The 24,794-nt window shown below is 49.0% G+C and overlaps 1 protein-coding gene across 4 annotated transcripts in view; it reads left to right on the top strand.

Moving 5' to 3' along the window:
- The window catches only part of SH2D4B (SH2 domain containing 4B), a 76,815-nt gene that overhangs the window by 28,231 nt on the left and 23,790 nt on the right, over nt 1-24,794 (top strand). For 2 of the 4 annotated variants that reach the window (XM_087824123.1, XM_087824124.1), the window contains 3 exons: nt 3,456-3,603; nt 17,878-18,094; nt 22,199-22,326. In XM_087824123.1, coding sequence (XP_087680249.1) covers nt 3,456-3,603; nt 17,878-18,094; nt 22,199-22,326 — 493 coding nt within the window. Of the gene's footprint in view, nt 1-3,455; nt 3,604-17,877; nt 18,099-19,539; nt 19,605-22,198; nt 22,327-24,794 lie in introns of all 4 variants that reach the window. The other 2 variants (XM_087824122.1, XM_087824125.1) reach the window with 2 other exon arrangements.

Genomic DNA, 24,794 nt, shown 5'->3' with positions numbered 1-24,794 from the left:
AAGCCTCATCCTCTGCAGAGGCTCCTCAGCCTGAGCTTGCCCTGAGCCCCAGACTCACGCCTCCCACTGCTAATGGCAGGCTTCGGGGGCATCCCATGGCATCACAAACTCTTCAACAATAGAATGTAGCCTTTCCCCCCTCCAGCCGCAGTGGGTAATTGTTCATGGGAATGTGCCAAACCCATTGCAGTTCTGGGGCCTTTGCACTTGCGGTTCCCTCTGCCTGGAAGTTTCTCCTTCTTTCTCATTGTTCAGGCTTCAGGTCACGTCCCCTCCCTCCTGGGGGGACTTCTGGCCTCACAGCCTGAGGCAGCTTCCTAGATTCTCTCTGCCACTCGTCCTGTCCTGATTCCCTGCTTACTGCTCCTTCCAGGCGACCACATCCTTCTCTGACCCGGGAGTTAAAGGGAAAGGTTTGTGGCTCAGCGGGTCAGGCCGAGTGGAGCGAGCAGGGGAGGGGACAGCCTGGGAGCAAGAGCGTTAAGGGAAGGTCTAGCTCTCAACAGTGGGACCTGCAGCAGGGTTGCCTTGGGGTGCACAGGGTCAGCAAATAGTTTTTTGTGTGATGTCTCTTTCTATAACAAATTAACAATTTGAGCCACATAAAATCGGCCTGTTAGCTCCATTCTAGTGTCTCAATTTTATTTGATCCTGCGATAAAAATGCTATGTTGCCCAGAAGGGTTCATTTGCTTGCTAGGCCACCCTCCTGGAACCATGGCCTGGCCACTGGACCCCAGGATGACTCCATAAGTATGAGTCTTAGCTCCTTGGGACATTTGGTTAACCCTTCGCATGGAGGAGAGAGTCAGAGAGCATCCTCTGAGGAGAAACAGGGACTAAGGCTCATGTGGGACAGGGCCTGGGCTTGGGACACCTCACCTTTATAGAACTGCTGCCCCTGACAATCCCGGGAGGACTCTTTCCGGCCATCTCTGCGGAACTCGGGGGAAATTTTGCAGAGAAGACATTTCAAAGCATGGTGTTCCCATGAAGGGGTCCTGCTGGCTTGGGTCGGTCCTGCCTACAGCCTGCCTCCACCACAGACTCCGGGAATGCTGGTGGTCAGACACCACCCAGGCAGGACAGAGGAACAGACGCTGAATAACCTCAGAGAGAGGACCCCTAGATTCTTACACTCGAGGGTTCCTCAGTGAGATGGCTGGTTCTTCCTCCAGTCAGCCCAGAGTGGAGCCCACCTCTCAAGGAAGCCCTGTCCACACACTCTGAGTCTCCCATTCAGATACTTACTTTCTCTCTCGAATAGGAGCCGTCAGGGACCATCCGAGGAAAGCCTCCAACATGAATGACAGGCACCAAATGAAATTTTAAAAAACTTAAAAAAACCCCACAAAAAGGAAAAAAAAAAAAGAAAAAAAAAAGAAATAGACCTAAATCAGAATATGGGGAAGAAAAAGCTCTAAAAGCCTTAGAGATGGGCTATTGCATCCATGAAACAAGTATGGGGTGCAATGAAGCAAAAAGAAACAACCAAAGAGTGAGAAAGAGGACTTGGGGATCACAAATGCAATGGCTGAAAGAAAAAAACCCAGTAGAAGGCTTGGGAGATAAAGTCAGTGAAATCAACCTGGAAATAGAACCAAAAAGACAGGAGATAGAAAAGAAGAGAGAAATGATAATGCACTTAAAGGATCAACTGGAGAAGCCCAGTTTTTAACAACTAGGAGATCTAGAAAGTAAAAAGAAACGAGAGGAGAACTGTCCAAGAAACCCTAAGCCAAGATGTGTTAGGCTGGAAGGACCGGAGACTCCAGGCGAAAGCACCTCGAGTGCCCGACAGAATCAATGAAAGAAAATCCAAACCAAGGCACATCATTTACAAAAGCTCAGAGCAGCAGCGATAAAAGGAAAGATGACTGCCTTCCGCAGAAGAGTGGGATCGCTCGTGGCCGTCCCGGATGCTAGAAGACAAGCAGGCACAGCCTTCCCAGTGCCATTGGCGATGATTATTAGTCCAAGCCTGAGAGCGCAGCTCAGTGAGCAGTTATATGTGACGGTGGCATGTAGATGTTTTCAGACAAGACTCAGAAAGTGTGTCTTTGTGCATCCTTACCTGAGAAATAGTGTAAGCTATGTTGCTGCAAAATGAGAGAGTGGCCAGAAAAGAAAACACAGAACAAAGAAACAAGGGCTTCAGCTCAGGGAAAGCTGAGAGGAGAGTCCTGGTGGGTGGGTGGGCAGGAGACCTAGACGGCAGCCAGTTGAGATGAGAGAAGGGAAGATGGCATCTGGGGCGGGGGTGTCTCATGGAAGGAGATAGCTGCTGTATTATCTGTTATAATAAAAAGCGCTTGGTTAAACACAGAGAAAGATTTTCTACAGATATTAGAGAGGCTTGGGAAAAGTTAATATCCAACTGAAAGATAAAACAATCATCAACTCAGGAAAAAGCAAAATAATATTTGAAAGGAAAAGCCATCGTATTACCATATTTTATTGAATTTAAGGTGCCATTAATTATCAATTGTATCATTATTTTCAGAAAAAAGAAAAAAACCTGATGCCCGTTGGAAAGGCAAGTTTTAAGCCTTGAGACATGCCAATTTCAGAGACCTATCTTAGAAAGTTAAAAAATGCACTTCTTAGAGTTGGTGGAAATATCACCCGATTTGGCTTTGCAGTGATCCTGTTTACCCTGATTGCCGATTTAACCACAAGTTGTGATGTCGATTTAAAGTGCGGATGAGGAGAGGAAAAGCATGGGCTTGTTCCTGCCAGGGAAACAAGCGCTCGGTACTCATGCACCAAAAAAGAAAGGCAGGGGTTAGTGTCTAGAATGGTAAGTCAAGAATCAGCCGCTTTACTCAGACAGACACGTAACCACAGGAAGAAACAGCTAAAACAATTGCAACTGTTGGCCTCTGGGCACGGACTCGGTGGGGCAGTTGGGATGAAGCGGTTGGGAGAGTTGCTGTTCTTTATAACAAGTCTTGGGCTTATAACGCGTGTCCCACACACGCAGGTTACTGTGATGTAAACAAAGGTGGAGGGAAATACAAACAGACGACCTTTTTTGGAGCTTAAAATGGGACAGAAAATGGAGATTTGGGGCCCCAAGCCTGCTCTCGCTCTGAAATATCTTATCTGGACACAAGGTTAAGACGAGCTCATATCCTACTTAGCTGGCCTCTAGGAAGACCAGGCGCCCTGCCCACGCCTTGCCCAGGATGGCAGGATGGCAGCCTGGCCCGGGATGGCCCAGTGTCCTCTTGTCTTTGCAGAAAGCTTGAGCTCGCTCCTTGTTCCACATCTGTCACCCGTCTGACCCTCAGTCACCCCAGGGTGCTCAGGGTAGCTGCTGCTTTTCCAGTGAGCAGCTGCTGAGACCGAGCGGCCGCTGGCCCACCCACCCCACCCGCTCAGGAGCACAGAGGCCCTGATCCCCCCAGGAAGGTCACTGTCCCCTAACGCTGTTCTTTCCCCACGGCATTCTAGAAGAAAGAGGAAGAGGAGCGGAAGCGAGGAGAAGAGCAGATCCGCCTCCAGGAGGAGCGCAGGGCGAAGGAGCTCTACTGGACGCTGAAGCAGGCGCAGCTGCAGAGCCCGGCCAGCGAGACGGAGGAGCGCGAGTGGGAGGAGCAGTGTGAGTCGCGTGGGCCTGGGGGAGGCCAGCCTGCCTCCCGCTCCCAGCCCCCCATTCCAGTTCCCGCGCTCAGCCCAGGCCAGCTGTGGGCCTGGCCTGCTGAGGACCAGAGGGGAGGCCTGCGCCCTCGGGGAGCTGGCAGCTGCAGGGGAAATTTCTTACACTGAATCGCAAAACCCTCCACTTCTGGAGGTACCCGCAGCTCCCGGCTCTGTGCTGAGCCCTGGGGGCCCGGAGGTGAGGGAGGAAGACACGCGTTTATCTCCCTGGAACTCCGCAGCCAGGCAGGGGGCCAGGCCAGGCCGAGGGCCTGGAGGGAGGCTGTCCTGCAGGCTGTGTGGGGGAGCTCGACGGAGGGGTGGGGATGGCCCAGGCAGAGGCTGCAGAGGACACGGGGTGGAGCAGCAGCCTGTGAGAAAGCACGGGGACAAAGGAATGCTGTGTGCCCGGGCAGCTGAGAGTAGGGGGGGTTCCCAGATTGAAGAGTGTCAGGGAGTTGAGAAGGCGGGTGGCAAAGGGAAGGCGGAGCAGGGCAAGGGTGGAGTTTTGATGTGTACTTGGGTTTGCTTTAAGACGTGCAGAAATGGGAATGGCTGTTTTGCAGGAAGACATTTTACTCCCGGGTTCCTAGAAGCAGAGGGCAGGGCGCCCCACGCAGGAACCCATAGGGAAGCTCCAGGGTCCGTCCAGAGGCAGAGGGAGTGAAGGGAGCATGTGGGCAAGAGCCTGCGCTGTGGTTTCTGGGGGAAGGGAAGGGAAGGGAAGGGAAGGGAAGGGAAGGGAAGGGAGGGGAGGGGAGGGGAGGGGAGGAGGGGGGAGGGGAGGGGGGAGGGGAGGGGAGGGGAGGAGGGGGGAGGGGAGGGGGGAGGGGAGGGGAGGGGAGGGGAGGGGAGGGGAGGGGAGGGGAGGGGAGGGGAGGGGAGGGAAGGGAAGGGAAGGGAAGGGAAGGGAAGGGAATGCAGGGTGAGCAAGCTTAGGTGCGGCTGTCTGAGTGATTTCAGCAGGCTTTGGGATGCAGGGGCTATCTCCAGTGGTCTGATGCCTGGCCCTGCGGCGATGAGGGCAGATGGAGAGTGACCCAGAGGGCAAGAGCTGTGTAAAGGGAGTGGTTGGGACGGGGCTCCGGATGGGCTGGTTTGCAGGTGAAAGGCACGCTTGCAAGCCAGTCTTGGACAATCTTTAGGAGCTGGCTGGCTCTGGGAGGGGCAGTCTCTGGGATCAGCAGGGTTTCAGATGTCAAAACATAAAAAAGCCAGAAAATAAAAAAGGCATGTAATACAGGTGCACAGTGGGAAGGTGAGTGATGGAGGCTGGGTTTGGGGGTACGAGGGGGAGGCTGCTGCAACGGTGAACTTCAGAGGTGACTGGAGCCCTGGCCACAGCAGGGGGAGCGAAGATGGGAGGAGACATTTACTTCCCAGCCCTCTGGTCCTCAGCCTTTCTTAACCATACTTCAGATTCATTAAATGGACTTAAAAAAAATTGAAATATAATTCCCATGACATAAAATGATCCCTTTAAAGTGTACAATTCAGTGGTTCTTGGCCTATTAAACAGTTGTACAACCATCACCACTATCTAATTCCAAACATTTTCGTCACCACAGAAAGAAACTCTGTACCCACTGGCTATTCCTTCTTCTGCCACACCCCCGGAAACCATGACTCTACCATGGATCTAATTTCTGTCCCTGTGGATTTGCCTATTTTGGATCTTTCACATAATTAGAATCATACATTACGTGGCCCTTTGTGCCTGACTTCTTTCATTTAGCATATGTTCAGGTTCACCATCGTGACATGTATCAGACTAATTTCCTTTTTATGGCTAAGAGTCTAATCTATGCATGTAGCACGTTTTTGTTTATTCATTCATAAGCGGATTGGCCTTTGGGTTGTTTCCACTTTTTGGCTTTTATGAATAATGTTGCTCTGCACATTTGTGTGTTTTGTGTGAACGTATATTTTCAATTCTCTTGGGTATGCGCCCAGGAGTGAATTGCTGGGTCATATGGTGACTCTATTTAACATTCTGAGGAACTGCCAGGCTGTTTCCAACGCGACCGCACCATTTTACGTTTCCACGGCAGTATATGAGGGTTCCAGTTTCTTCACATTCTTGCCAACACTTGTGATCTTTTGCCTTTTTGATAACAGACATCCTAATACATAGCAAGATGCTGTCTCATTGTGGTTTGACTTGCATTTCCCTGTTGGTTAAAGATGGTGAGCCCCTTTCCATGTACCTGTTGGCCAGCTGGATGTCTTTTTTTGAGAAAATATCTATTTAGGTCCTTTGCCCATTTTAAAATCAAGCTATCTGGTTTTTGCTATGGAGTTGTATGCATTCCTTATATATTTTGGATGTTAACCCCTGATTGGATAAATGGTTTGAAAGCATTTTTGCCCATGCCGTAGGTGGCTGTTTTCATTTCATTGTTTCCTTCGCTGCGCAGTAACGTTTTAGGTTGTTGTTGTTGTTTTGGATTTAATAAAGTTTTATTTTTCAAAATGTACAGCTGGTGTTCAGGCATCTTCGCCAGCAGCTGGGGCATCCCCACCTTTGGTGTTTCTGGTGTAAATTGCTGAGCCCCGTGTTTGGAAACTAGTTTAACACGACCTCTCCGAAGGAGCTCCGGAAGGGCTGCCCTGGCCTAGGAACCGCGGTCTTCGGCCTCTCAGGGACAGCGGCCGGGAGCTGCCCCCCAGAGCTCGGCAAACGAGAGAGGTTACCGAGCGTGCCCTGAACTTTGCCTTTGGACCACGTCTGCCTTCTTTTTGGCCTTGCCCCAGGGTGGTTCACTGGGTCTTCATCTTTCTTGGCTGACTTTCCAGCATCTTTTTTCTTCTTGTCTTTGGGCGGCACAGCAAAGCTCGCTCAGCCGCTGCAGCCTGGCTGAGATGTCTGACAACAACAGAAAAAGGGGACTACTTGTTTATTTTCGCTTTTGGTGTCACATCCAAGAAACCATTGCTAAGGTCAATGTCAAGGAACGTTCCCCCATGCTTTCTTCTAGGAGTTCTACAGTTGCAGGTCTTATAATTAAGTCTTTAATCCACTTTGAGTTGATTTTGCGCCTAGTATGAGGTAGGGGCCAGTTTCATTCTTTTGCATGTGGATACTCAGTTTTCCCAGCACCGTTTATTGAAGAAATGATCCTTTTTCCATTGCGTATATTTGGTGACTTTGTTGAAGTTTAGTTCACAGTATATGCATGAGTTTATTTCCAGACTTTCTATTCTGGTCTACATGTCTGTTTTTATGCCAGTACCATACTGTTTTGTTTATTATAGCTTTATAATATTATTTGATAACAATAATTAATTATCAGGTTATTATTGACAATAATAATTATCAGGTGAGATGCCTCCAGCTTTGTTCTTTTTGCTCAAGATTGGATTAGCACGCAGAGTCTTTCGTGGGTCCATAAGGATTTAGTGATTTTTTTTCCTATTTTTGTGAAAAATGCCATTGGAATTTTTATGGGGATTGCATTGACTCTGTAGATCACTTTGAGCAGTGTGGATATTTTAACAATATTAATTCTTCCAATCTGTGAACACAGGATATCTTTCCGTTTATTTGTGCCTTCTTTAATTTTTGTCATCAGTGTCTTATAGTTTTCACTGTACAGGTCTTTCAACTCCTTGGTTAAATTTACTTCTAAGTATTTAATTCTTTTAAAAAAAGTATTTTTTATGTTTTTATTGGTTTTAGAGAGAGAGAGGGAGGGAGAGAGAGAAACACTGATCAGCTGCCTCCTGCATGCTCCTTACTGGGGATTGAGCTCGAAACCTGGGCATTTGCCCTGACCAGGAGTAAAACTGGTGACCTTAGTGCATGGGACAGTGCTCAACCAACTGAGCCACGCCGACCAGGGCAGTGTTTAATTCTTTTAGATGCTATTGTAAATGAGATTGTTTTCTTAATCTCTTTTTTGGGTAGTTTGTTGTTAGTACATGGAAAGACAACTGATTTTTTTGTGTCCAATTTCATTGATTTTGTATCCTGCAACTTTACTAAATGTGTTTATTTTAACAATTTTTTTTTTTTTTTTTAGTGAAATCAAGGGTTTTCTATACTTAAGACCATGCCATCTGCAAACAGAGACAATTTTACTTCTTTTTTTCTGATTTGGCTTCCTTTTATTTCTTTTTCTTTTCTCATTGCTCTGGCTAGGACTTCCAGTACTATGTTGAATAAAAGTAGTGAGAGTGGGCATCCTTGTCTTGTTCCTGATATTAGAGGAAAAGCTTTTACTCTCTCACCATTGAGTGTCATGTTAGTGGTGAGCTTGCCATATGTGGCTTTTATTATGTTGAAGCACTTTTTTTTTTTTCCTTTACCTAATTTGTTGAGAGTTTTTTTTAATTTTTAAATTTTTATTTTATTTTATATTTTTTATCATGAAAGGGTGTTGAATTTTGTTAAATGCTTTTCCTGGATCTATTGAGATGATAATACAATTTATATTCTTAATTTTCTTAATGTGGTATATCATTTTTTCCATCCAAGAAGGAGAGAGCATTTCATTGATTTGCCTATGCTGAGCCATCCTTGTATCCCTGGAATAAATTCCACTTGCTTATGGTATGTAATTATTTTAATATACTGTTGACTTTGGTTTGCTAATATTTCATTGAGGATTTTTTTCATCTATGTTTATCAAGGATATTGGCTTGTAATTTTTTTCTTGTATTGTTTCTATTTGGCTTTGGTATGAGGATAATGCTGGCCTCCTAAAATGGGTTTGGAAGTATTCCCTCCTCTTCAATTTTTTGGAAGAGTTTGAGGAGGATTTTTAGATGTTCAGTAGAATTTACTAGTGAAGCCATATGGTCCTGCACTTTTCTTTCTTGGGAGATTTTTGATTACTGATTCAACTTTCTTACTAGTAATTATTCTGTTCAGATTTTCTATTTCTTTATGATTCAGTCTTGATACGTTTTATGTTTCTAGAAATTTACCCATTTCTTCGAGATTTTCTAATTTATTGGTGAATAATTGTTCATAGTTGTTTCTTATGATCCTGAGTATTTTTATGATATAAGTGGTAGTATTTTCTCCTTCATTTCTGATTTTATTTGTGTCTTCTCTCTTTTTTCCTTAATCTGGCTGAAAGCTTTTCAGTTTTATTCATCTTTTCAAAAAAACAGCTCTTAGTTTTGCTGATCTTTTCTCTCGTTTTTCCAGCATCTAGTTCATTCTGACTTTATTATTTTCTTCCTCTGCTAACTTGGAGCTTAGTTTGTTCTTCTTCTAGTCCTTTAAGGTGCAAAGTTAGGTTATTTGAGGGCTTTTTTAAAAAATGTAGAAGTTATCACTATAACTTTTGTTTTTAGCAAGGCTTTTGCTGCATTCCATATTTTGATATATTGTGTTTCCATTTTCATTTATCTCAAGATATTTTTTATTTCCCTTCTGATTTCCTCTTTCACCCACTTGTTGCTCAGGAGTGTGTTGCTTACTTTCTACATAGTTTTGAATTATCCCGTATTCTTTCTATTACTGATTTTTTGTTTCGTACCATTGTGGTCAGAAAGGATAGTTGATGTGATTTCAGTCTTCTTAAAATTTTTCAGACTTATTTTTATGACCTAACCTGTGATCTGTCCTGGAGAATGTTCCGTGTGGTTTGGAGAAGAATGTGTATTCTGCTGCTGCTGAATGAAATGTTTTGTGCAAGTCCATTGGCCCATTTGGTCTTAAGTGAAATCATATCCAACGTTTCCTTATTGATTTTTCTGATTGAATGATTGAAAGCAGGGCATTGACACCCCCTATTACTATTGTATTGCTGCTTATTTCTCCCTCCAGATAATATTTACTCTAAGTATTTAGTTGTTCCAATGCTGGGAGCATATATATTTATGATTGTTTTATCTTCTTAAAGAATTGACCACCTTATCATTATATAATGATCTCCTTTTCTCTTGTTACCATTTTTGGCTTCATGTCTATTTTGTCTGATACAAGTTTAGCTACCCCCGCTCTCCTTTTGTTTCCACTTGCATGGAATATCTTTTTCCATCCAAGAAGGGAGAGCATTTGGAAAGGCCCTGTGGAGGAAGTGACATTTGGTTTGGAAAAGTGGGAGGGTAAAGAAGGCAGGGAAGGGCCTTGTAGCAGAGGGAACAGCGCTAGGCAAAGCAAGGTCACTGTGTGCACAGGGCACGGCGCATGTTTTGATGTGGCTGCAGCCTGGAGTTCAGTGATGCGAATGAGGCTGGAGAGATAACATGGTCAAGAGCCAAGAGGAATTCATTCATTCATTTAAATTCAGAATGGAAGACAAAGTAGGGCAAAGGTTTATACTGAAAAAATAATGAACCGTCACAAAGTGAGGTCACATGAGGCTACTGTGGTGTCGGGGAGGGAGCCTTGGACTGGAGTCCTGTCCTAGCTCTGCCACTTTCCAGTGGCTCTTGTTCTGTTGCTCAGTTTCATCATTTTTAAACTGAGGGTAATCATTTTGAGTTGAGGCTTGTTGGGAGAATGAAATGAGAGGGAAGGAACCAAGGTGCTGTCTGAGTTGCAAAGGGCTGTCCCTCGTGAAGTCTCTCTTTTTGTAGCTACAGGATGAGACGGAAAGTTATGGGCTGGGCTGGTGTTTCGTTAGGGATGGAGAATGGAAATCATCTGGCCCGAGTGCTGCCTGATTGCTAATTAATGTGCCGCATGGCAAGAGAAAGTGGAAAAACCTCCAAAACCAGAGGGAAGATATGATAATACAGGTCCCATGATTTGGACTCCTCATTTTATGCTCCCTTAAAGAATGGCAAGCTGAGCGCTGGAGCCTGTCATTCAAAGCCAGAAAGCTGTTCTGCACTCAGTTAATTTAATATGAAAGATAGAGTGGGCCATTAATCTACTGGGAGCCGCAGTTTTTGATAAAACACCTAAATTAAATTCTCCAAGTTAGAAGAAAAGGGGAATTGTTTCTTTGAGTATCCCTGGGATACAGACTTAGTTATTCAGTTCAAACAGCAGAGCAGGCTCTGGCTCCTGAGGAGCTCTGAATACATCGGGCAGGAGTTCACTGAATTATTCCTCAACGGTGAACTCGTCGGAGTGTGGAATTCAGTAACGTCTAGTTGCCCGGAGATTTAGAGATGAGCCAGGGTGGCTTGGTCAATGGTGTTTTTATAAAGATCGGAACTGTGTTATTGTTAACCCCCTCCCTCCCTCCTTGCACTGTGGGGTCCCAGCTGCTCTCCGGGGCCCCACCCTCTGCCCGGTTGTCAGAGCCCCGTGAGGACCCTGTGGCCAGGCCTGGCCTGGAGCCCCGCGGTACGGCTTCCATGCTCTACCCTCCCAGCCAGGAGCGTGCTGTGGGGTCTGGGTTTAACATCAGCGATTCTAAAATGCCATTTTCTGGGACAGGCGGAACCAGAAGGGCTTGTGGAGGGGCCGTGTGGTCTGGAGATGGGGTGGGACAGAGCGAATTCAGGGCCGGAGGGAAAGCTGAAGGCTACACAGAAGAAGGGCCTTTTCCATCCCCCGATGGGTGGGAAATCCTGCGGTTTCTCCTTCCACACAGCCCATTCAAACCGCTCCTCAAGCTCTGGTGCCACGTGTTTTTGGTTTTGCAGCTCAGAGTAATGCCAGTGTGAGTCCTCACATGCCTGGTTCGTGTCTTGCTGAGGGTTCTGTCTTCTCTTGAATTGCTCAAGATTCCACCCGGCTGGGCGTGGCTCAGCGTTTGAGCTTCGACCTAGGATCCAGGCGATCAGGGTTCGATTCCCGGTCAGGGCACATGCCCGGGTTGCGGGCTGCAGCCGATCAATGACTCTCTCATCATTGATGTTTCTAGCTCTCTCTCTCCCTCTCCTTTCCTTTCTCTGAAATCAATACAGATATATTTAAAAAAAAAAAAAAAAAAGAATTGCTCAAGATTCCCCAGGGGCTTGATGTTGTCCCTAAGAGGAGTCATTCTGAGGATTTTGGTCTTAAGGGACCCCTGCCTGGATTTGCTCCTGGTGGCCGCAGGGGACACTGCTGGTAGCCAGGGGGAACTGAGAGCAGGAAGAAGATGGTTGGCAGATGGCCTCAGACGCCTCGCAGTCCAGGGGGAGAGAGCCCCCCTCGGCCTGCCCTCAGCTGGGAGGAACCTCGCTTGCTTTCCCTGAGGCTCACCTCTCAGGCTTTTGGTGCCCAACGCACCTATTCCCCAGGCGAAGGCTGCTCCAGCAGGTTGAGCCACCAGAGACCTGCGCGCACGCCCTCCAATGTCTGCACCGCTGTTTCCCTTTCCCAGGGGTCAGGAAACCTCTCCTTTTTGCAAAGATTTTATTTTTCCCATTTTCCTGACAAGGCTCTTGACTCTATTCAGCCCCCATCCCACCCCACGTCGTCCAGTTCGTTAGCCAGTATTTATTGGTCTCCTAAGTGGCCTTTTCTGTCCCTGCAGTCTCACCTCTTGTCCCTCCCTACGAGAGCCTCCCTCTAGCCAGGCTGACCCGTGCCAGGAGGGAGCCCGCACTCCCTCTTGCTCTGGGCCTCTTGCCCTGAGCTTCCTCTGCCTAGAATGCCCTCTGTTTGGCCTCTCTTGGTTGACCCCTGTGTGCCCACCAGGCATCAGCTTAGAGGGCCTTCTCGAGGGGACTTCTCTGCCTGGAGCCCCGCAGCATCCTGTGAACACCCCGCCACAGCTCCCCTCACCATTTGCTGGCCTGTTCCCCTACTGGACAGTAAGGTCTCTGCGGGCAGAGGCTGTGTCTTGCTCACTGCTGTTTCCACACCCCTAGCACCAGCCTGGCAGCCAGCTGGTATGGTGGCCTGTGAAAATTAGAAAAAGGCGCCCATTCCTCAAGACTCTGAATTGCCATCTGCCGGAGAACTGTTATACCATCTGCACAAACCCACGCTGATCATGTGGTGACTGCACCCCCTGCAGTCGTGCAGTGCGCAGCTTGGTCCCGCGTAGCACAGAGCTGGCACAAAGTAGGCACTAAATGCAACTGTGCTGCATGAATGTGCGCACCCTGCCCCAGCGTGTCATTAAAGTGTTACAAACCCTGCCTCTCGCAATGACGAGCCTGGTTGCATTTCTGGAGCTAGGTGACTGCTCCCAGAGATTCTGCCCAGGGGAAAACCAGCTCCTGGCGTATCTTCAGAGTTAGAGAACCGAGCTGGAGCCTCAGGCGCAGAGAAGGACATGATTCCAGGACAGCCTGGCAGGTTCGGCGGCCCTTGGACAAAGGATGGTAAGACCCAGAGGAGTGAAAACTTGTCCTGGGCTAGACGGAGAGTCGGGAGCCACGCCAAGCAGAATGCTCACCACCCCACCCTCCAGCTGGTTTGATGTGGGTGAGGTTGGCCTCCAGGCACTGTGAGTTCTGGGTTTCTTATTGAGCAGGGGGGTCCTAGCCGACAATACTGGAGAGCAAGGTCTCAGTTCTGAGAGGTGACCCCAGGCCAGACAGGCGTGGGTGCGTCCCTATGACAGGAGGGCGGAGCTGGAAGGGTCCTTTCCTCCTGATGGCAGATGAGAGGCAAAGGGACTGAGGCGGGTGCACAGCTGGGCACACATCTGGCTGATGGTGATGCGTGGCTGTGCTCTGGCCTCTTGATTCTCAGTCTGGTGCTTGTCAAACTGCAGTGGTACAGAATGTTCTTTTTTTTTTTTTTATTGTGGTAAAATATACAACTTAAAATTTACCATTTTAAGTGTATAGCTCAGTGGCACTGGGCACACTTACACTGTGGTGCCATCATCACCATCTCCAGAACTTTTTCATCTCCCCAAACTGAAACTCTGTTCTCATTAAATGTTAACTCCCCACCCTCCCTCCCCTCAGCCTCTGGCAGCCACCGTCCTACCTTCCGCCGTGTGAATGTAACCACTCCAAGGACAACTGTGGAATATAAAAGAATCATGCCCTGATTCGTCCTTTGTGTCTGACTTTCTCACTGAACAGTGTCCTCGAGGTTCATCCGCGATGCTTGGTTATCTGAGGCCTGTCGAACTCCCTTCCTTTCTGAGGCTGAACAATATTCCACCGTAGGTACAGACCTCACTGTATCTGCTCACCCATCCATGGACGTTTTGCTTCCACTTCTTGGCTATTGTGAATAGCACTGCTGTGAACATGTGTGTACAAATATTTGTTCGAGTCCCTGCTTTCGGTACTTTTGGGTGCATATCCAGAGTGGAATTGCTGGATCACAGGGTGATCGTATGTTTAATTTTTTATGGAACTGCTGTACCGATTTCCACAGCAGCTGCACCATTTTACATTCCCACCACAATACACGGGGGTTCCAATTTCTCTGCCTCCTGGCCAACACTTGTTGCTTTCTGTTTTTTACTAAGACATTTTTTTATAATAGCCATTCTAATGGATGTGAAGTGTCTCATTGTGGTTGGTCCATTTTTTTAGTAAATAATTTCAGCCTTCCTTCTGAAGTCTTCAGTGTTTTCATGCTATCTCAGTCGTCTTTATGTATTTCTGTGAGATGAGGTTTACTTTCCCTTTGAGAGATGGAGAAAGGAGGCGCGGGAGCCTACCTTAGAAGGGCAGGGTCGTGGCCCCCTCTGTTCTGCGTGCAAAGCGGGCCCTGGCCGTGCCTGCTGGACAGGCCTGTGGGGAGTCCTCCTGGCCAGAGCGTGGGCTGTGGGACGGAGCAGAAAGTGACTTGGTTTGAGCCCTCACCTCCAAGTGGGTCCTTCAGGCCACGAGGACGGTCCAATACTTGCCGGCTCAGGGCAAACGCTGCTTGTGGCTGCTCCTAGTGTGGCTCCTAGTATTAGTTTTGGCTGTTTTCGCTGGGTGAGATGAAACAATACTCCATGAATTCTGGTTTCTCATGGCAGATTCATGGAATACAGTCTGAATCCTTCCCAGATTCTGAGGAGGAACTAAAAACAATCTTTTAAGATTTTGAGTGTAATTTAAGGGAAGCTATTTATAAATTGTCCCAGGGCAGATTCCATGTGGTGCACTAACAAGGGTGCCCCCTCCTGGACTGGCCAAGAACTGTTTTTGCCTCCGTTTTGGATTTAGCAATGCCAGGGCATATGAAAATAAAAATTTTAGTTAACTTACCATGGTGCCTACTGATTCTAAGTGGTTTATGTTATTAGCTCTCCTAATCCTGATAACAACCTTATGAAGTAGTGACTATTATTATCTCCGTTTTTCTTATGAGGAAATGGAGGCCCAGGGTGATTAAGTAACTTGTTCAATGTCACACAGCTGGTAAATGACCCTGGGATCTGCACGTAGGCAGCCTGCCTCCACACATTGGAGATCTGAAGAAAGGGCCAGATTCAGAGGCCTGTTTTAATAAGACGTTGCTCTTCGAAAACATTTTATAGTTTATAGTGTTTCTATATGTTTCATTTAATCTTTATAATAACTCAGTGGGGCAGACACCCGTGTCATTCTTACTTTGACAGAGGTGGAAACTGAGGCCTGGAGACATCCAGAGGCTTTCTTAGGAAAGCAGCTGTGGGGTGTTGGCGAGGATGAGAGAAAAGGGAACCTTTGTGCGGTATGGAGGTTCCTCAAAAAATTAAAAATAAAACTACCATATGGTCCAGCAGTTTTCTGGGTATATATCCAAAGGAAATGAAAATAGGATATTGAAAAGATATCTGTAGTCTCATGTTCATTGGCATTACTCATAATAGCCAAGGCATGGAAACAACCTAAGTGTCCAACAGTGGATGAATAAAGATGTGGAACACACACACGTGTGCACACACATGCACACACACGTGTGCACACAACCCCTGCAGTATTACTCAGCCACGAGAAAGAAGGAAATCTTACCATTTGCGACAACATGGGTGGACCTTGAGGTTCTTATGCTAAGTGAGATAAATCAGACAGATTTATCTGTATGTTCTCATATGTATGTGGAGTCTAAAAAAAACCACACTCATAGAAACAGAGTCAAATGGTGGTCCTGAGGGGCTGGAGGTGGTGGAGGAACTGGGGAGATGTTGGTCAGAAGGTGCCAACATGCAGTTAAAAGATGAATAAGTTTGGGAGATCCAGTGCACAGCATGGGATTATAGTGAACAAAACTGTATTATATACTAGAAAGTTGCTAAGAGACTGGATCTTAAATGTGCTCATCACAAAAGTGAAATGATAACGATGTGATGTGATGGAGGTATTAGCTAGTGCTAGGTGGCAACCATTAAATTATATAAATGTAGCAAACCAACACATGTACACCTTCAACTTACACAATGTTATATGTCAGTCATATCTCAAAAAAACCCAAAATGTAGAAAAAGAAAGTAGCCCAACTCCACATCAACCCCTTTCCCACACTCTGGGCTGGGTGGCAGGGCTGGCTGTGCCAAGGCCAAGGCAGAGATCCTGCTCCCTGCTTGCAGCATCTCAGTGCCCTCGGGGCTGCTGCCTGGCATTTCCGAGCTGCCCCGGCTGCCCACACACAGCAGTTCGTTTTGGTCGGTGAACACAGATGCACAGAGGAGAGTCTGCAGAAGGCAGTGTGTGTGCGGGGAGCTTGGTGGGGCCAGAGACCAGGGGAGGAGCTCATAGCCCTATTGGGCTGGGGAAGAAAGTGGGGTGGGTGGGACACTTCTTAAGGACCAAGGGGTTGCCCTTTGTCCTGTGTGCAGTGGGAGCCACTGGAGGCTTTTGAGGAAGACGATGGTGGGATTAGCGCTGGGCTGTAGGAGGCTGGGTCTAGTCTCTGCGTGAGCAATGACTCAGGGCCTCCCCTGGCTGAGTTCCACACACTGTCTTCCCAGTCTGAGCATGACTTCCTTCTGCAACCTGTCTGTCTGTCCCTGAGTGCTGCTATCTCTTAGGGGCTGTAAACTCTCAAAGGCCACATGGTTCTGTGCTCAGTTTGCAGCCTGCTGACTGCAGAGTCCATAACGGGCCTGGGCCCTGCCTGAGCCTCTCACCACACGCATGGCGGGCATTGCGGCGTCCTGGGATCGGGAACTCACCAACACGCCGACTGGGCACCGAACTAGGTCTCCTCTCAGGGATGGCTTCCTCCCTCTTCTCCCTGGAAAGCTCCTGTTGACAGCCAGACCCAGTCAGGCGCTCCCTCCCCGGTGATGGCTTCCGGCGCCCTCGATGCATGTGGGCCCCACTGCTCCTGAAATCCAACAGCACTGGATTCATTGTGTTGGAGACACTTATTTGTCTCGCTTTCCCAGCTAGGCCGAGGGAGGCTCTTTGTTCTCTGTATCCAACACGGGCTCGGCCTGGTTCAATACTTAATTGGGCACAGTCACCCGAGATGTGTATCGCCTGCTGCCTGACACATATGTGTTCTAGACGCTAGACACAGCAATGAGCAGGCCACAGAAAATTCCCCACCGGCCCTCGCGGAGCTCACAGGCCACTGCAGCCTCGGCCTGCAGCCCCACTTGCATGCTTCCAGCTGAGGGACAGGCTTCCCGCTGCCTGCCCAGCTCCGGGGATGTTATGTTTCAAGGAGGGGCTTTGGTGACTTGAGACTGGGAGTGTTTTCTTTCAGGACCAGGGCTGTTGACCTCGTACCCTCCAAATGCTAACGGAGCACAGTTGTGACACGGGTAGGTCGTGGGTGCTTGCTGCACATGCACTGAACGAAGCTGGAGTAGAAATGTGAGGGTAGGTTTTCACCCCAGAGGGAAGGTGGCCGCGTGGGCCCGGGCTCACTGGTCATGAGCGATGAGAACACAGCCAGCTCCTAGAGTTCTCCACAGAAGGACTGGATTTTAGAGGAGGTAGGGGCCTGACAAGATGCAATCAGACTACAAAACAGTTGCTTTTAAGTATAGACCTTGCCCCCAACAGGTTTTGTTGCCTCTCATGGCATTTTCCAGTTCACCTTTCGAGCTTTAGGAACAGTGACACACAGATGGCTTTTCAAGGCCACTTGGCTGAGACAGGGCCCTGCCCCGAGGAGCAGAAAAGGCTGGAAGTCTGGGGAGAGGGGCATCTTGGAGTTTTGGAGTCTGTGGAGTGACAGAGCCAGCAAAGAAGCCTCTCCCCCTCCTATAAAACACACTCACCCACCAGCTGTCAAGCCCACAGGAAACTAATGAGAAAGGCCCAGAACAGGAACACCAGTGTTTCTTTCCAACAACGCATCCTGGGAGCAGCAAGGATGGCCCCGGCCCTGCTCGGTCACTGACCCTGCGGGGCAAGTCGCGGTCCCTCCTCGGGCCTCAGTTTCCTCGTGAGTCCTGGGACTCTGGGTGAGACCCGGTGGCTCCCGGCCCAGTGCTGGTTTGCTCAGTGTCTGGCCTGGCCGTGGCTCTAGGGGAACACGCTCTTTGTCCGTTTCCAGTGCGTCGGTCCAAGGCCGCTGACGAGGAGAGGAGGCGCCGAGCCCAGCGCGCCCGGGATGAGTACCGGCGCCTTTCGCTCCTTGCCATCCAGAAGGGCACCGTCGCAGGCCTCAGCTTCATGTTCTCAGAGCTTGGCCAGAGCCATGAGCAGGAGGCCAGACTCTACCACCACTTTCCGGGCCCGGGGCCGCCGCTACCCCTCACGGGGCCTGTCAGGTGGGTCTGGTGGGGGTGGGGGCTCTGCATGGGGAGGCCTGGCTGGGGACAGGGCCTTGGATGGGGGCATGGGGCACTGGGCATCCAGTCCTGGTTCTGCTCCAACTTGCTGTGAAATTTGGGGCTAGTCATTTTCCCTGTGTGGGCCTCAGTGTCCCAACCTGTGGAATGGGGCAGGAGCAGGGAAGGGGGGATTGGAGATCTCTAATAACCCTGGAGTTCTGGGAGTCTTAACCTGGGTTTCATATTCCTTGGAGAATCTAAAGGAAGCCGTGTACCCTCTTCCCCCCAAAATGTGCATATATAAATTCCCCCAAATGTTTGCATATAATTTCAAGCGCTTTAAAGCCCGCAGGCCCCAGGTTAAGAACTTGTAATAGAAGACCTCAAGTGGATTAAATACAGCCCAGTGGCCTGGAAACCAGGCTGCCTGCCTCTGCAACCACAGGCAGTGTGGGTGCATCCTGGGCTCTGATAGTAGCTTTGCAGATGAGTGTGGTGGGATGCTGGGGGCTCACACACGCTGGAGTCACTGCAGGGGTTTGGCAAGGCCACTTAGGTGACTGTCCTTGACTGTCAGGACCGAGGGTGAGTGGTTTCCTGGAGCCCCTCCGCCTCCTGCCTGTGCCCTCCCAAGGCCAGCGCCAAGTTTTGTGCCCCATTATTACCGAGCAGCTCTCTCGCCCAGTGAGGGTGCCAAGGCTGGATGGCGAGAGCCTGCGGGCTCCCTGAACCGCAGTTGATCTCCCAGATGATGGGGAGCTGAGTTCTGCTTTAATCGGGATTTAGGATTATTCATACGCCCCTCTCCCTCTCCCTGCAGTCTAGGGAGAGCTGACCATGTCTGAATTTCTTCCTTCCTTTCCTTCTTTCTTTTTCCTTCCTTGTCACTTATGTGATGCACAAACCAGAAAGTTTAAAAAGACACATGGAGAAAAGACCAATTCCCATCCTTGCCCACCATCTACTCAGTTTCCTCTTTCCCCAAGGGAACTATTGTTCTAGGTTTGTGTCTGCTCACTTCCTTTTTGTAACTGTCAACATAAAAAGCCATATCCCCTCTGTGTTTTTTTTTTTTTTTTGCATTAAAGTTTGCATATTCTACACAGGGTTCTGCATTGTGATTTTTTTCCCATTTATATTTTGGAAATCTTTTCATATCAATTCTTAGCTACTTATTTATTTTTATTTAGTTTTGTTTTTATAACTGCATAGTACCCTTTGCAAGGATGTGCTATAATTTACTCATCTGAAAAATCTATGAATGAAATTAGTGCTGTTGGAAATCTTTGGTTATTACCAACAATGGCCTTAATGAATAACCCTGTAGACGTTAATTTCGTACATGTACCGTATCACCTACAAGAGAAATTGCCCAAGTGGGATCCCGGGGTAAGGACTGGGCATTCCCGGTGTTGAGAGTTACCTCAGCCTGCTCCTCACAGGGTGGCACCAGCGAACACTGTCACCCTCCAGCCTTGTCAAGAGTATGTTGTCAAACTCCTGCTCTGTGTGAGAAATAAGGTCTCCGTGAGAATTTAGAATTGCGCTCCTGTTCATGAGCGAGGTTCAGTGTTTGCCTGTGGAAGGACCATTGGCATTTCCACGTCTGTCTGTTCTTTCCTCGGTTCCTTTCTTTTCCTCACCCCCCATTTCTAGGAACTCTTTGATTAGGGAAGGGGATCCTTTTGTTTGTGATAGATATTTTTTTTTCTGTTTGCCGCTTGGCTCCTGACCTTTGCGATGAAGTGTTCTGTCATGCAGGCATTCTTGATTTTTACGAGGTCACATTTTCTTTCATGTTTCCTGGCTCTGGAGACATAGTTAGAAAAGCCTTCCTGGCATTTCCCAGGAAAATGATAATTTGTCATTTTAGAGGAAACAGAAGATTTGTCCTTCAGGCCCACGTGGTGGAGCCGCGTGGCCTGTGGTGCAGCCGGGCTCCAGGCTGGCTCCCCGTAGTCCTCAGTAGGGGAGCAGCGCCCGCCACAGGGAGCCCAGTGAGCCCTCCAGGGGGACAGGGGCCATGCGGATGGAGCGGCGGGCCCAGCGCCTGGAGAGGTCTTGCCTCAGCCTCCCTCCTCAGCCTCAGCCCTGCGGCACCGGCACTGGCCGGCACACGGTCATCTGTCGTCTGGCTGTGCTGAGGGCCAGACACACACTATTGCGAGGCTCTGGCCAGGTGGCTTCTTGGAGCAGCATCCTAGCATTTATGTTCTGGTGAACTGGATTCTCTGCTCAGAAACAGAGGGGTGGGGGTGAACACATAGTTCTTGCTGTTATTTATAATCTCCTCTTGCCTTCTAAGGAAAACGAGTCCCAGAAACCAGAGGAGTTTTTCCCTTGAGCAGTTGTTTATTGGGGATGCAAGTGCAAAGGAAGAGGCTGGGCAGGGCTGCGGTGTGCTGTGTCATAAAGACGCCAGGCCTCTGAGGTCATTGAGAGGGGGACCCCAAAGTGTGGATTAGTGGGAGCGAAGCTGGTGGGGGGAGGTGCAGAAGAGCCCAGGGAAGCAGCGGGGGAAACACGGTGTTTAGAGAACAAACCCGCTGCCAGTGGCTGTAAGCCACATGACGGGACCTCACCTCTGTCTTTCTGTGACAACTTTCCTAACATCACACCGATCGCTGCTGTGTGTGTGTGTGAGTGATTCATTTAGGGTGAGTAAAAACACGAGCTCATTCCGGGGTTTGCAAGGGAGTGCTGAACTCTGCATCAAAGTGTGGGTGCAGGGCAAATACAGAACACAGTTCATTCGTAAAGAGTGATGAGGACAGTGGTGGATTCTGAATGCATTGCTATTAAGTGGACGGCAATGACAGAGTGAGAATTTCCCAGGCCGTTCAAGCCGGGCCGAAGGCCTGCTCTTCAGCTGCTGTGCTTTCATGTGGGTATAATCACAGGTTAATGCAATGGGACCTCCCTACGTATTAATTCACAGATACCTGGTGTGTGCCTGTTACGTGTCACATGCGTTGAACTCCATCTGTGCTTTCTGTCAGTGTAGCTCCGATATGACAGGGTCCTATGTCACCCAGTCTTTATGTGCATTCAAGAACCACAGATCAGACACAAACACAATTAAAATCTTGGCTTGTTTGTGAGAAAATATAAAAAATGTGTAATTCATTACTCATAATTCTTCAAGTGCCTCTCTCATCTCACTCCCAGGATCTTCAGCCTCTCACTAGATCCCTATCAAATCTCTCAGCAGCCAGCCAGTGCAGTGCTCTGTCCCCCATCCTCTGTCCCCCATCCTCTGTCCCCCCCTTTCCTCTGTCCTTAGCCCTTTATTTTTTGGTGGGGAATCTCAGCCACAGCCACAGCAAATTGGGGTACTCTGGTCTCTCTCTGGCCACCGTCCTGATTCTGCCTCACAAAACATGAAAGGAGTGAGCTGGCGAAGGCGTGTGTCCCCGGAGAAGGCTGGGGAAGGGATCACGCTGCCCAGGGGCACCACCAGAATTCTCCATAGTGGGTTGTGGGATGAGGGATGGAGGACACTCCCGTTGCATTAGGATTCCTCCTTGTGGATGCTCGTGTTTACACCTGGCCGTCCTGGAGGGAAAATGTGCCTTTTCTCTCCCTCGGACACCCTCGCCTGTCCTCTGTTCTACTCCCACCTCCGTGGTTTGTTTCAAAGCAAGTGGTGACAGTTTTCTCTGGGGAAAATTAATAACAGCTTGTATATTATAATCTGCAAAGTGTCTTCAAGGACCTGGACTTAATTCATCCTCTCTGCAGGCGTGAATGTGGGCACCACGCTTATTCTTTCTTCTTAAATTGATTTTTAGAGAGAGAGGAAGGGAGAGGGAGAGAGAGAAACATCGATGATCTGCTGCCTCCTGCACGCCCCCTACCAGGGATCGAGCCCCAAACCGGGGCATGTGCCCTGACCAGGAATCAATCTTTCGGTGCACAGAACGGTGCCCACCCTACTGAGCCCCCCAGCCAGGGCTGCTTACTCATTCTTAGGGTGCCTCCCTCCCAGCCCCCTCTCCCCTGCTCCCCACTCCCTCTCCCTCTCCCTCCTTCCCTTCCTCCCGCCCCCGCCCTCCCTCCACCCCTCCGCCCTGACTCTCCCTACTCCCCCTCTCTTCTCAGCAGGGCTTGGGAGCGGCCTCTGCGTCCTGTCTCCAGAGAAGTCATAGTCCGCTGGTTCAAGGAGGAGCAGCTGCCTCGCCAGGCTGGCTTCGAGAGGAACACCAAGTCCATCGCCCCCTGGTTCCACGGTAGGACAGCTGGCTGGGTCTCGGGGCAGACACCTTCCACATCTGCCTCTCTTTCTGAGACTGGGAAGGAGGTTCTGAGGGACTGTTGTAATCAGGGGAGTAAAGGACTTTCGACTGCTAATTTCACTTTCCCCACAAAGATGGGCCAGTCTCTCAGGCATAAGAATCCACTCTCCTGGCTCGCCCGGTGACACTGGAGTGGACAGAGGTCCCGTGTCTGTCATTTACTTGTGCACTGAGTGTGCTGAGTTCAAGGCACAAGTTCTGATCTCCCCAGGGCATGTGCTGAAACAGTGACCTTTTTTGAGGCCCTAGGAGACCAAGGCATGACATCTCTGGGCAGGAGCCCAGGAGGCTGGAGGCACCGGGCATACTGAATGCACGCTCCCTCTTCCTGCTGGGAGGGGATGAACACGACTCTTGCCCACTGCTCTCACCTTACAGCCTCCTTGGCCACCAAGGGCTCCTCAGAAGCGTGTTCTCTGTGCTCACAAGACAATGAGCTCTCAGCGGGCCCGCATCTTATTGTCTGAGCCTGCATCCCCAGACCCGGCCGTGACCTGGCACACAGCAGGCTCTGAGCAAATGCTTGTTGATTAAGTGACAGAATGGCTGCTGAGGAGGTGAGAGTTATCCAAACACAGAACCTTAGGGCTGGGAGGCTCCTGGAAGTATTTCGTTGCTTCATTTTTACAGATAAGAAAACAGGTCTGGAGAGGGGAAGAAGTTTTTATAAGGTCACAAAAAAGCTTGTAAAGTCGTGTTCAAGAATACACCTCATAGCTCATGACCAGTTCTGTGATCTGAACATGTAGAAGACTCAAACAGGGAAACAGGATTGTGATTCCAACAGAGACTTGCTGCAGGGAAATAGAAGGGGCCACTGGCCATCACATCCTCTTTATCAGTTAGTGGTTGCTGTGTAAAAAATTACCCCCAAACTCAGTAGCTTAAAACAAATAAGCATTTATTATTTATTTATGAGTTTCTGAATCAACTAGTCAGTTCTTCTGGAATGGGCCAGCCTCAGATGACCTGAGCTGAGCTTGCTCATGTGTCACCAGACAGTTGGCAGGTCAGCTGGGGCTGGCTTATCCACAATAAACTCCTCTGAGACAGCTCCTCTCTGCTCTATATGGTCTCTTGTTATCTAGCAGCCCAGCCAGACTGTCAGTTTCTCTGGCTAAGTTGCATCTTGGCCTTGCTACCTGAGTCTCCCTTCCTCATCAGGGTTGAGCCCAGGTTTGCCTGAGGACTCCCCTGGTCAGAATTGATCTCTCCTGCCACAATTAGTATCCATCTTACCTTTACCCGCCTCTGCTTCCGATCTGCTGGCCTCCTGGAAGCTTGACTGGCCTCCACATTGCCCTTCATTTCCCCTGCATTTGTCCTACTTCCTGGCCAGCTTCCAGGTGTTCTCATTTCCATCCAGATGGAGGGATGAACCCAGTCTCGTGGGAGGCACTAGAGACTCTGGGGTCTTGAGAGCTATTAGGGAGGCCCTCACAGGCAAGCTCTGGATGTGGCTCTAGCTCCAGGAAAGGCAGCTGGAGTGATTAGAAGAAATCATGCAGGGGAGCACAAGGCCATTTTCACCTTCATTCCCACCTCCAGGAGCCCATAGAGTTTGTGAACTATGAAGTGCAGGCAGTAAGCACACCCTACAGATGGGATGACTGAGGCAGCACTGTCAAGGGATTGCCCAAGGACACAAAGGTCACAGAGCACCACCAGCCTGCAAGAGTGTCCTCACTGGTCCTTCTCTTTCACTCTGGCCCCTGTTCAAATCATCCTCTGCACAGCATCCTGAGACTCTTTTTAATGTGAATCAGGTCCTGTCACTCCCTGCTTAATACCCCCACTTACCTTTGCACTTGCAATAAACTTCAAACTCCATGCTGGGGCCCACAAGGTCCCAGGATGATGGGTCTACTTCCAGCCTCATGCCATGATTGTTTCCTTGCTTTCACAGCTCTGGCTTTTCCCTGTTCCTCAAACAAGTCATTTTCTTTCCTACCTCAAGCTCATTGCACTTGCTATTGCTGTTTCCCCAGCTTTTTGCATGCCTAACACAGTCTCACTTTTCATCTGAAATATCCCCTCCTCAGAGAGGACTTCCCCAAACCCCTTACCTAAAGCAGGCTTCACCAATTCTCTTAATTCACTGTTTATTTCTTTTTCAATTATTATTATTTTTTAAGAATTTTATTGATTTTTTTTAGAGAGAGAAAATGAGAGGGAGAGAGAGAAACATCGATGTGAGGGCAAAATATCAATTGGGTGCCTCCTGCATGCCCTCTACTGGGGATCAAGCCTGCAACATGTGCCCTGATCAGGAATCTAACCAGCAACGCTTCAGTGCGCAGGACAGTGCCCAACCAACTGAGCCACGCTGGCCAGTGCTGTTCATTTCTTTAGTATTTACTCACCCAATTGGTATTTATCTCGCTATTTACTTAATGTCTGTT

The sequence above is a fragment of the Miniopterus natalensis genome, chromosome 14 (assembly GCF_054644295.1).
Source record: "Miniopterus natalensis isolate mMinNat1 chromosome 14, mMinNat1.hap1, whole genome shotgun sequence".
In the NCBI taxonomy this organism is placed as follows: Eukaryota; Metazoa; Chordata; class Mammalia; order Chiroptera; family Miniopteridae; genus Miniopterus; species Miniopterus natalensis.
Note: the sequence above shows the minus strand (reverse complement) of the source record. Positions and strands in the feature narration are given on the sequence as shown.